The sequence below is a fragment of the Ahaetulla prasina genome, chromosome 2 (assembly GCF_028640845.1).
Source record: "Ahaetulla prasina isolate Xishuangbanna chromosome 2, ASM2864084v1, whole genome shotgun sequence".
Classification (NCBI taxonomy): Eukaryota; Metazoa; Chordata; class Lepidosauria; order Squamata; family Colubridae; genus Ahaetulla; species Ahaetulla prasina.
Genome location: NC_080540.1, coordinates 95,996,619 through 96,009,994, shown reverse-complemented (window position 1 = coordinate 96,009,994; position 13,376 = coordinate 95,996,619). Strand labels below are relative to the sequence as shown.

General features: G+C 39.4%; 1 protein-coding gene across 5 annotated transcripts in view; it reads left to right on the top strand.

The window, feature by feature from the left end:
- JADE2 (jade family PHD finger 2) overlaps positions 1–13,376 on the top strand; it is a 231,913-nt gene that overhangs the window by 107,140 nt on the left and 111,397 nt on the right. For 2 of the 5 annotated variants that reach the window (XM_058173996.1, XM_058173993.1), the window contains exon 1: positions 10,275–10,308. The exons of the other annotated variants lie outside the window; for them this stretch is intronic. In XM_058173996.1, the coding sequence (XP_058029979.1) occupies positions 10,290–10,308 (19 nt within the window). In that variant the 5' untranslated portion in view covers positions 10,275–10,289. Of the gene's footprint in view, positions 1–10,274; positions 10,309–13,376 lie in introns of those variants that run through there. 5 annotated transcript variants of the gene reach the window in all.

Below are 13,376 nucleotides of genomic sequence, written 5' to 3'. Positions count from 1 at the left end.
AGATTTCCTGTACACAGGGATGAGTCACTCAGTTCCTGTGACATTTTCAAACCCCTCCACTGGTTATGATCAATTCTTTCTGTTCTCTTATCTCTCTGAATATATCATGCAGAGCCTTTAAAGTTCAAAAGTCTTATCTTGTTCTTTGGGTGGCAGGTTTATCACAACATAGAGCTGTTTTCAGCTCCTATTGTTCTTTTCTTTAAACTTAGAATGCTCATTCAGGTTGTTTTTTTTGTGGGGGGGGGAAGTTTGTATCTGTTCTAGGTGTTTCTCATTAAATTCCTTCTTTTTTTTATTGTGAACCAGGAGGATTCCTATTTTTATCTCCAGATTTCAGGACAGTGCAAAATTCCACCAATCAAATATAACTACAGTGGGTCCTTCTACATTGACAGTGGGAACACAGAGTACTTCTTGATGTCCCACAGTGAAAATAGACATTATGTCATCTTGAAGGATGGAAAAACATGCTGTCAAAGCTTTATATGGCAGGATTTTATTCTCCGTAAAGTGCCTCTCCATAACATGCTATTAACACCTGTGACACAAATGGGACGCTTATGTTGCATCATAGGGATATTCTGTAGCTAGTATTTGTGCATGAACTGTAATTTTACATATGTGGTCCTGATCTTAGCTGTCCCATGAAGTTGTTTTTCCAGATGCATAATTACAGTTGAGAATTGCAGGATGTACAACAGGCTACATGCATACAAATTATCTACTATAGTTTTTCTGTTGTCATAGTCAGCATAGCATAGCATTACTTCTAAATCAGCACCGGCTGTGGTCATCATTGACTAAAACTATCCTCATCATTAGAATTCAAAGCCAGCATTTGAACTTAGTTTGAAAAACCTTGGTAATTAATGGAAGCTAGTGAAGGTTTGTGTAACCATAGAACAATGCTGCATCATTGTTAAAGCAGATTATACAATCGGTAGAGGAAAAGGAAAGAAAAGAAGGATAGCAGAAACCTGTAGACTATTGCTATCTTCTAATCATATTTAGGAATAATGGCATGGGCAGATTTAATTGAGATTGGGGCCCCACATACATTCCACGGTGTTCCATCTCCTAGTTCTTTTTTTCCTAATTCTGTTCAATCATGTATGATTTTTGGAGACTGCCCCGACAAGTCCTTGCAATTTTCTTGGCATGGTTTTTCAGAAATAGTTTTCCATTAAAAGTAGTCCTTGACGTATGACCACAATTGAGCCCAAAATTTCTATTGTTAAGTGAGACATTTGTTAAGTGAGTTTTGCCCCATTTTATGACCTTGCTTGCCATAGATGTTAAATGAATTACTGAAGTTAATAAGCTAGTAACCTGGTTGTTAAGTGAATCTGGCTTTCCCATTGATTTTGCTTGTCAGAAGGTTGCAAAAGGATAACATGACCTTGGGACAGAGCAGCAGTCAAAAGTATGAACCAATTGCCAAGCATCTGAATTATGATCACGTGACCAAGGGGATGCTGCAAAGGACATAACTTTTTTCAGTGCCGTTGTAACCTTGAACGGTCACTAAATGAATTGTTTTAAGTCAAAGGCTACCTGTATTTGCTTCTTAGGGCTGAGAAAATGTGACTGGTCTGAAGTCACCCAGATGGCTTTTTGCCCAAGGTGCAACTAAAACTCATGATCTCCTGGTTTTTAGCTTGGTGTCTTAACCACTACATCGAACTAGGTCTCAAACCTCATTTACCCTCCCTGATTTTTCCCAGTTATTTGTCTTACAGTCCATACCTGATAGCAGCTACTTTGTTTGTTGCTTTATTAATTTTTTAAAAATCATGGATGCCCTTGAGTCTGCTGTATCTCCGTCTTTCATTTCTTCAAGGAGCCTCTAAAGTAGGAGTATCAAATTCGCATCATCATAGCGGCGTCACGTGACGTATTTTTCCCCCTTCGCTAAATCAGGCATGGGTGTGGCCATCATGTGACACATCCAGCCCATGGGCCGTGAATTTGACATCCCTGCTCTAAAGGAAGAAAAACGGAGCAGAGAAGCTTTTTCTTTGTCAATCCATGGTTTTAAATTTAGCAGCCATCTAGGTGTCTAAATTCTGCACCTGTAGTCATGCATCCAGTTCTAACGATGCCATAAGTTAGAGTTTAGGAATAGAATTACTAGAGACCTTCTAGTAATCATCTTTTTGTTTTTGTTCAGATAGAGTTTTTATGTGTTTGTGATTTTAATCTTCATAAAGATTTGTGAGTTGCTGAGAGTATTTAATAAGTGTATAGTTGATACATTTACATGACTCTGTTCTTACCATATTTAATATGTAACTGACAATATGTTTAAGTATGACTTTTAGATTCTGCACAAGACTTCAGAAGTGTTGGATCATAACAATCAGGCTCCTACAGGCAAAGCTAACACAACATGCACCTGAATCTATGACTCATTCTTTAATCAGCTTCCAACTTGAATGCCAAGTTTTATTTCACCAAATACAAGTAAAAGGAAACAAGCATTACTTCTAAATATTTTGGATAACATTTTCCATTTTAATTCATAACTTTTTAGGTAGATACATATGAGAACTTTTATGAGCAATATTTTGTAATGCAAGAGGAAATGAGAATAAGTTATAAAGAAGAGCCAAGATGACGAGAAGAAGGGAAGGAAGAAAAGAGCATGCAAAGAAAAGAAGATGAAAGAGATCGGGAGAAAATAGCATTGAGAGAGGGAGCAAGAGCAAAAGAGCCAAGAGAGAGAAGAACGACTAGAATAACAAATCCTATTTACAAATAACTATGGAAGAGTGAAAAAAGTAAGGTTCTACATTTAGGCCAAAAAAACAAAATGCACAGGTACCGGATATGTGGTACCTTGCTCAATAGTAGTAACTGTGAGAGGGATCTTGGAGTCCTAGTGGACAACCATTTAGATATGAGCCAGCAGCTGCCAAAAAAGCCAACACAATTCTTGGCTGCATAAACAGGATAGAATCAAGATCACGTGAAGTGTTAATACCACTTTATAATGCCCTGGTAAGGCCACACTTGGAATACTGCATTCAGTTTTGGTCGCCACGATGTAAAAAGGATGTTGAGACTCTAGAAAGAGTGCAGCGAAGAGCAACGAAGATGATTAGGGGACTGGAGGCTAAAACACATGAAGAACAGTTGCAGGAACTCGGTATGCCTAGTTTAATGAAAAGGACTAGGGGAGACATGATAGCAGTGTTCCAATATCTCAGGGGTTGCCACAAAAAAGAGGGAGTCAAACTGTTCTCCAAAGCACCTGAGGGTAGAACAAGAAGCAATGGGTGGAAACTAATCAAGGAGAGAAGCAACCTAGAACTAAGGAGAAATTTCCTGATAGTTAAACAATCAGTGGAACAATTGCCTGCAGAAGTTGTAAATGCTCCAACACTGGAAATTTTTAAGAAAATGTTGGATAGCTATTTGTCTGAAATGGTGTAGGGTTTCCTGCCTGGGCAGGGGGTTGGACTAGAAGACCTCCAAGGTCCCTTCCAACTCTGATATTATTATTATTATTATTATTATTATTATTATTATTATTATTATTATTATTATTATTATTATTATTATTATTATTATATATTTGAGTTAGAATGACAAGGAGAATGTTCTGAATGTAGGCTGGGCCGAGGCCATTTTTCTAAGGAGAGATTGGTTAATCTTTTAAAGTCCATGTATAACTTGTTGGTTGGCTTAAACAACCCTCTAAGTTTTGTGGCAGAAAAATCAGTTTTGTAACATGCATACCACTACACAGCAGTTGTTACTTTCATCCAAGAGACTTGGATCCAATGTGCCTGTTAATTGAATTACTCTTAAAACCTTGAGAATAATGGCAGTGCTTTGGGTAATAGGACATAAGAAGGACTTAGCTATTGTAGACAAACAGGCATAGCATGTATTTGAAACCATTTTTAAATCTTTCTTATCACTGTCCAAGTAATTTATGGGTCCCACCATAAAGTCCCTATTTTCTGAAAAAGAATATTTTATATATTTACATGCATTAGTTACTGTTAAATTGGAGGAACATAGCAATTGCGGTAAAATGAATTATCATTTATTATAAGGTAGTGTTATGTGTAAGGTAGAAAAAAATAGAGACAATGGATGGGACAAAACTAGTTTATTCTGTGGCTGCAGTTTCAGTGGGATGGAATAGAAAATGAAATGGATTCAAAATACAGGGCTTTTTTCTCATACAGTATCTGCAGTGCTTAATACTATACCAAACTAAGTCAAAAGATGGCACAGCAAATGCATTAGTTTATTAATTCCATTTAGAAAGTATTCTATCATCCAAATGTTGGTACAGCCCTAAGTTTAGAGACAGCTTGGAAAGGTAAACAACCCACTCAGGAGTTTTCACTGTTGGGAACAAGGAACAGACAGTGGCCTGTCTAAGATGTGATGCTCTTTAAATTAAGAGTTTTATCAGGGCTGAAAAAGACATGTTAGGAGCTGGCTGGCTTGCATGAAGAAGACAGGTATTCCCATGGAAATGTATAGAACTCAATCAGCAACAGCTATGTTTACAATACAACAGCAGAAAGATTTTGCACAGTTGCTTCCTACCTCCAGCACATTTGACTGAAAACTGGCTTTCTTGCTTCCTCTCCATCTACTTTAATGTTCTGACACCCAATTTTAGAAGAATTTTATTCCTCCCTGAATTCTTCTGTCTAGCATTAGTGTAATGTCAGCTGAGAAATACAACTTTAGATATTTATCAGAGCCAACAAGACCTGACGTTTGTTTATTCTTTAACCAATATCGGGGAAGTACAGGCAGGGATGAGATAATAGATGAGGACTATTTAGAAAACAGGCTTTAATATCAGTTGGCTAAAGACAGAGGAAAGGGAAACGAGACTGTGTGAGTTACAAGATAACTAGTTTGTCCTTGAAACCCTTATTTCAAAACAGCCAGTCAAAAGGATATTTGTGTTAAGGAGCCTTAAGCTACTGTACTTCATATACATTAACTTCAGGTAGAGATATCATAAGAAATGTCATCCTCTGTAGGAGTTAGAATATTTATTGGTTAAAAAAACACCGTCCCCGTTCCAAAAATCCACATATATTTTTTTCATTCCTGATAAGAGCATAGCAGCAGTTAAGAAGGAAGGAATGAGCAGAAACTAACTGTAGATAGACTTGCAAAGATTAGCTTGAAGATCATTTGGAAGGGGTTACTTACCCAGTTAATTTTAACTCTTGTTGTAATGCAGGGGTGTTAAAGTGGCGGGCCGGGGGCTGGATGCGTCACGCGCAGACCATGCCACCCCAGCTTCACAAATGGGAAAATGTCACGAAACACCACATGATGGCAACGTGACGCAGCGAGTTTGACACCTGTGTTGCAGTGGCTGCATACTCTCCTTGTCCTTTTCATTTCAGATAGCTCTTCTCTCTTCATCCACTTTTCTCTTCCTTTACTTTCCTGGCGAAAGTAGTTTCCTTCTTTTCATCCTCGCCCTCCCTCTTCCTTCATTCTTAGCAACTGCCTGAATAAGCCTCTGCAGTTTTTTGGGCAGCAGTTTCAGCCTTTGACTCCATTCTAGAGGGGAAGGAGAGTGAATGGCCCAAAGTCATTAGCTGGCTTTCTGGCTTAAGGTGAGGCCAGAACTCAGTCTCCCTGAGTTTCTAGCCTGATGCATTAACGCTAGATAGTCCTTCACTTATGACTATAACTGAACCTGGAATTGTGATTGTAAGTCATGTTGGTCATTAAGTGGGTCACCACAGGACAATGCCCAATTTTGTGATCTTTTATATCACAGTCATTAAAGTGAACACCACTCTCATTAAGTGGATCCATTGACCACAAGGGTCTTTTTTTTAAAAAACGGAAAGTAAAAGTAAATACCAGTTTCCAACAAAAAAACATTGTAAATAGTGGTTAAAATTATGGTGATTGTGGGACACTGCAAAAGGCAGTGCAAAAGGCCACAAAAAAGGCCACTGCAAAAGGCTGAGCACTTAAAATGCCATTACGTCACCAAGGGGAGGCAGTGGTGTCACAACTTCAAATTCGGGTCATAAGTAGCCCTGTGGGGGTTTGTTGTAATTTTTAATGATAGCTAAACAACTGATTGTAAATCAGGATTTACCTATAGATCATACTGGCTCTTCAGTGCTCCTTAGCTTCTGTTGTAGTATTTCTGATGGGTTACAGTACTTCTGATGGGAAGAGACATTTGTCTGTATAGGAGATTGGCTGCTCAAGGCAGATAGGGATTAAATTGTATACACAGAATAATAGAGTTGAAAGTGACCCTGGAGGTCTTCTAGTCCAACCCCCTACACAAACAGGAGACCCTACAGATACTGGCTGTCCAGTCTTTCCTTAAAAGCCTCCAATGATTAAGTACCGTTCCACTGGTTAATTATTCTCACTGTTAGGAAGTTTCTCCTTAGTTCTAGGTTGCTTCTGTATATTTTACAAAGTTATTGATTGCTGTTTCAAATCCTTTTTGAGTGTGTGGATATTGGTAAATACACAGAAGTGGGGGATGGGGGAGAAATCTTCAGAGCAGATTTCAGATACAGCAGATAGCCAGGAAAATTGAGTGTGCACATTTTTCTTTTTTCTGTGTTTAGAAAAACATCTATATACCTTCTCATTTTGTTCCACGGAGTTCATCTTAAATGCAGGGTCAACTTTCTTTTAAATAAAATGGTGCTTAGTATGGTTTCATAAGAAGTGTCAGATTCCATTACTTCCTTTGGAAGTGTATCTCTACTGTTCTTCTGCCAGCATCCTTTCTTCTTCCAAGCAACTTTCTGGAGTTCTCAGTCTACAGTATTATTTCTGTAGGAATTCTGCCCATCCTGTGAACCCAAGAAATGGACTATTGCCAGGAAATCAACTTGGTCCTTTAGTTTAGGTCTGGTCTTAATTAAGTTATTTTCTTCCTTCTCTGTGTTCTTTCTTGAATTGGGAAAAGCTTCAAATTATAGCATCATTAAAGTTTAATTCAATACTGTTGTACCTCCTGCTGTTGATAGATAGTCATCTTTTTTTGGCATGGTGAAATGTAAGCTACGTTATAGGCACTGAGTGTTGAAACTGCCACTAAGTGCTCCCCTGATAGCTTTCTTGCAGTTCGATTTCCAGCCAATCTGACAAGCTTTTTCTGTAATGAATTTTTTGACTTTCATCTCTTCTCCCTTTTCCTTTCTAGGATCATTTCTGAAAAAACTCTGATATGGTTTAAACATGTCTAACAAATACCTGCCTGTAGTGCTTAACCAAAGGAAGATTGTGTATGCTGAGTTTGTAGTATCCAGATTTGTTAGATGAGCAACAAGCATTCTAATATCCAAGCTTGCCACCTGAGTTCGAACAGCATAAAATAATCAGCTAGTACAGAACTTATATTTAAAAAATAGCTGTTGGCAGCAAAAAAAAATATGTGGTAGCGTTTCTTTCTTTTTCTTTTTTTTTAAATGCAACCCTGGAAATGGAAAAGCAATAAAGCTAAGAATATAATTCTTCAGTCCTCTGGAATTCTGTTTCTGTGATAGCCTAAGCATCACAGATTTCTAAGCAAATAGATGTCAGAGACTGCCTTCATATTCACTCTGGAATGGATATAAATGTTTTTTTTTTGGCTAACAGAGTGGAATGAGGACCTTAATTACAAAGAAAATAATAATTACAGTCAGTACAAAACAAACTCACCGTCAAATTCTAGAAACAACAGTACATAGGTGTATAGCATCCGATGTAAAAATGATCTAAAATCAGGGCATGTGTGGAGTATAGGCCAACTGTGAGACAAGGCAGAAGCCAGTAGGCTGCACCAGCAAATGTCAGAGTCACAAGGTGCCGTGTGTGTGAATAGGTTAACACGCACAACAAACCTATCTTAACAAATTTTTCAGGAGCCATTCAACCGTCTCCATTTATTTGTTCAGCCTCTGGCATCAGACCCAGCAAGAGATCCTAAAGAAGGCATATGCTGATCTGACAAGGTTTGCAGTTCAGTGTGTGCTAGGGTTGCCAAGCAGAGTGTGATGACTGCAGAGAGGTTGAGGGAATATACTGCGCAGTTAAGGGGCAATGGCGTGATTTGAAGACATTCACATGATAGGGTTGAATGAACTAGGATGGTACCTTCCTCAATAAGTAGTCCTAGGAAAGTGAACACATTCAGTGATGGATTAATTCAGGGGTGTCAAACTGGTGGCGCACAGGCAATGATGGGATTCAAATAATTTAACTATTGGTTCTCTGCCCTAATGACTGGCTGGGTGGGTGTTGCTGTGGTGGGCATGGCCAGAGTGTGTGTCAGGCAGCACTCGGCCTCCTGCACCCCTGCAGAAACAGGCCGCAGGGGGGACACGCCCCCCACAGCCCGTTTTGGGCCTAGGAGACCCCCCTGCACTTACCTGGGAGCCAATATAAGGTGCGTGGGACTCCTGGAAGGGGCGGGGCCAGCCAGAAATTTAAGTACCGGTTTTCCCGAACCGGCTGAATCCCACCACTGTGCGCAGGCCACGCCCACTCCAGCTCCCCGAAGGGAAAAAACATGTGACGGCAATGTGACGCTGCGAGTTTGACACTGGTAGATTAATTGGATTGATCATATTGACCTGAAGTTCTGCACTGCCCTGCCACTGGCTGATCCCAATTCTGTAGTCTTCCTGGCTCAAGAGTATTATTACAAAAGGTCTCTCTATAGCCCTTGAACATCAAACTATTCTGTTACTTTTACTGGTACTTGCTTGCTCTATGACTCCAGTTGTTAGTAGTACAGTGCTCAAAGTGATCATGTATTGGGCCAATCAGCTGCTATCCAGGAGATTCATTCCTTTCCAAAGTGTAGGATCGAAGCACCATATCACCAAGTGCCACCTTTCTTACTTTTTTTAATGCGTAACTTGTTTTTCCTCTGGCAGACACTATGGAATACAAATCAAAGCAAGGACAGCAACGTCCGTGAGAATCAGTTGACCCAATGTGGTTAAAGTGCTGATTGCAACCTATTAAATCTCAAGTATCAGAGTGAAATAGCTAAGATTTCCATACGAAGTATGGAAGGCGAAGTAAAATTTACTACAAAAAAAAAGATGTGAATATAAAATATCCCAAAGATATTTGGCAAAGTGATTGAGAAGAAACCTTAAGGATCAACCTGCCTCCGTGTATGACACCATAGTAGATTCTGCAAAACTCCTTTGACCCTCAGGAGGCTGGATTTTTCAAACATTGGAAGAAATTCCCGATTTAAAGTGATTGAAATCTGTACTGCAATGCCTGGGTAAAAATAACAGAGACCTTAGCCTCTACTCCCTACCCCCATCCCACCCAGCCCCTGCTTTCTTTGCAGTCTCAGTGGAGAAGCTAACTATTCTGCAAAGCTGCAGACACTAGATGAGAGCTTACCTTAATTCATTACTCTCAGTATAGAGATGCTCCTATCAGTCTCTTCCTCCCCCCACCTTTTTTTTTTCTTTCCCCTGAAGCTAAAGGAAACAGCTTTACATCTATTACATGAGCATTGTGAAATTCTGCACACTTCAGGAGATTTCCTTAGAAATGAAAGTTTCCTTTTTTTTCATTGTCTGGCTCAGCTTTGTGTCAACACTGGAAACTGTCTGTGCTTGCATTATAAACAACTATAGTGCGATTCTGAGAGTTTGACAACAGGAGCTGTTTTTAGTTCACATCTTCTATAACAAGCCGTTCAATTATTTGTGTTCCTGGCTATCAAATGGACACTCTGGTATTTATTTTAAGAGGGTGTCAAGAGGTTTGATTTGTGTACATTTGTAAATTAGACACAGTGTACTATTTATTACTGCTAGATGAGAAGCTGATGTCTTAATTAAACTATTAATAACCAGCTGTAACATCCCACCCTGTATCATGACACAGAGCAAAATAGGCAGTGTGACAAATAAACATGTTTGATGTGTTGTGCCCTAGGTAAGTAATTTATTATTGCGTAGGTACTCCAGAATGCCCTAAGAGTTTTCCCATTTGAAGCCATTTTGCACATAATGTTCCTTTGCGTGGGTTGAGTCCATTCTTTGATAATGGAATCTTAAATATAGAAACATCAGGCTGTTCACTGAAGAGCAAACAGAGGTTTAGACAGGTCTATCAGCATTAAGAAATACATATATACCTGACACAATTATCTGTGTGAAGGAGGAGGGTACCTATATAGATCAATTGATTATCTTTAACCCTATGTATCAACTGAGTAACCCTTTAATTTCCTTTTAGAACTAAAGCAGCAGCAATGTGAATTGGACATCTCTCATGTGCTTGAATACTAGATGACAATTACGATTTTTGGTAAATGTATTTTTCAGGTCTTGGTTGATCTACATCAGTTTTTTCCCCCCTGGTCTACGTAGTGCTATTGATGTTCTTTCCTTTGATCCTTGATCACATTGTAAAATCTGCTGACTTGGCCATGTACCTATTACTGCGCCCCCTAAAGCATTCTAGGAGAGTCCCAGCTCTCACACAGGGTTGCTGCTGTTGTTAGCAGCAGCAGGGGTGTAGGACCTGGGCAGATATCATGACATTAAAAGTGGAAGCCCTGATAGCCTCCAAAACTGGCCACTATACCCCTTTCTCATCTCTGTTCCTTGCTGGCTCATGTTACAGTTCTAATTGGAGAATTTTTAATGTTGCTTCCTAATTACAGTTGTGAGTGGGTTTTTTTTTTTTTTTTTTTGCTAAATCTCCTTTTCTTTTGACTCCTGCCTATGGAGTTTGCTCAGATTTTCTCATAGCAGTTTCTCTGATGGGACTAGGACTCTTACGGAAAGTCTTGAATTCAATATTTCCCTGACCAAAAAAAGGGGAGGGAGGGGGAGTTTTATTTTCCCCATCAGCCGAAGGGATAGCCACAGTGGCCAGATGGGAGAAGACAATTATTCAGAGAACCAATTGGAATTCAGCAAGTTGTTGATGTCCAGGTTTCTTTGGGACACAGGATGTTCGCATAGGAGGCCTTTTTCTATTTTCTCACGGAAATCATTTTGGCCAGAGCACCTTGTTCTAGTTTTGATTTCCACAGCAGTGGGCTTGACCCCAAGATGGCGGCTCCAGTATCAGAGCATGTCCCCTCAAACTATGTTACTCCACTACAATAAAGAGCATTCCTTGAATGTCTGTTTCTTGATTTTATGTATCTTGAGGGCTGGCACCCTCCTAACTTCAATTAACATCAATTAATTCAACAAACACTTATTAAAAATTGGTAACTAGTCGTTACTTCGTTTTTTTGTTGTCAAGCTTCTGTGGATTTGGAAGATGCCCAGAGGAATCAAAGGTTTAGTTTGCATATTACATTTAATTACATATTATATCGGAAGGTTGCCTGAAATAGCAGATGTGGTTACTCCAGAAGGTGCAGGTACATGTGGACAGGATGTACAGGCAGAGATTTTTGGTGTGAACTGATTATTCTTTGTACTGTATGTCTGTGTACACACGCACATACATACATACATACATACATACATACATACAGTATATCTGTATGATGCACTTGATGATCCATTTATGCTGCCATTATCATTTACAGTGCTGGAAAAACAATAGTGTGATCTGTGAAAGCCTAAAGCTAACAAAGCTATGCTGAGTCTTTACTTAATCATTCAATCAGGTCAGAGATCTCTTTAGACATCTGCTGGAAAGAATGGGGAGCTAAATTTGCTAAATTGGCATTTTAAGCACTTCATAAGCTCTCATTCATTTTAGGTATAGTCATTTTAATTGGCATATAGAAATGTCAGAGATTGTAATTTATTGATAAACTAACAAGTAGGATTGACGACTTTCTTCTGCAGGGCACTGCAGAAGTGTTTACTCATCAAATTAGATAAGGTTGTCCCCAAACCAGTACAACACCACACACACACACACACACACACACACACACACACACACGAGAGAGAGAGAGAGAGAGAGAGAGAGAGAGACAGAGACAGAGACAGAGACAGAGACAGAGACAGAGAGGGAGGGAGGGAGGGAGGGAGGGAGGGAGGGAGGGGGAGAGAGACTTATTTTTGAAGCAACTCTAAGCATTCCCAATAGATTTACTCAAGACCCAGTGAAATTATCAAGAATCCCTTTCCTGAACCAGCTGGACTTTTCAGAGCATTTCTTCATTTCTTGCCCTAGACATAGACTCTGGCTCTGGTAGAACTAATTATGTTTTAGCACTAATTCAGGAATTGCCACGTGGCTCTGTCTCTCACTCCCTTTGCTCTGGGTATTAGTTTAACTGGAGTTGCAAGAATCCCTGCCTGCAACTGAAGGAGCCCTTCAGGACTGGGCTGCCAGAACTATAATGTGCAGTCAGCATCCTCTGTTCTCTTATTATATGTTTAATCCCCTTCCAGAGCAACATGTTCAGTGTAGTGTGGGTATTCTCTGTTCTCAGGTTTTTAGGTCCTTGTAGTCATTATCAGCTTTAGGCAGGTGATTACAAGACTGGACAGAGATTTATTTCCCTCCATTGGAAAGCTTTCACCTCTAGCTTCAATTGTGCTTTGTTTCAGATTTCATTCTACAAAGTAATAGTTTTGGATAAAAACCTTCAGGGAGATACACACACTATTAATCATTCAAGAGTTGTGCTTCCACAACTCTCTGCAAATCACCAGTGCTTTGTGGTTTTGGTTATTGTAGTAAAATATCAGATGTACTGACAACTTCCCAAGGCTTTTCCTGCCTCCTGGGGAACTGACATTGCTATCAGTATCAGAGTTTCTAAATCCCAGAGGCTGTCACTGGTGTACATTGTTTGGTCCTTTGGCAGTGTTATTACTAGCAACTGCCTTTAATTTAACACACTTTGAGCACATGATTGCTCTTGTACTTACAAAGCCCTGTAGTTGTGAAGCTTTGATGTGCAGAAGCTTCTGTATGGAGGAAAAGTAAGGAAGATTATGATGGTGGTCTAACTCACAACTGTGCATTATGCACAGGCAACAAACAGGCTGGCCCTAGTATCCACATTTACCTATTTCAGGTCATATGCTCTGTATAAATTCTGCAAAGCTAAAAACCATGCCTTTAGTTAAATGTAATAATATTAAATTTAGCAAAGAAGGAATTAATGCATTTTTCCAAGAATCATCTCTTGGAAGTGGAAGTTGATGGTAGTTAAAATGTCTGTCTTCATACTTCTTGCACCATAGTCATTTCTTCATACATTTCCATCAAACTATGTTTTCATCTTCCATTGGGGCTTCAAATGCACAAACCACACATTTATCCATCTTTCTCCAATACAGTTATTAATCCGTGCATTGTATCCATCAATCTATCCCTCCTTAATACCAGTACCATGGAAGGAATGATAAATATTATCCTATGTGGTCATTCTTAAATGATTAGGCTGA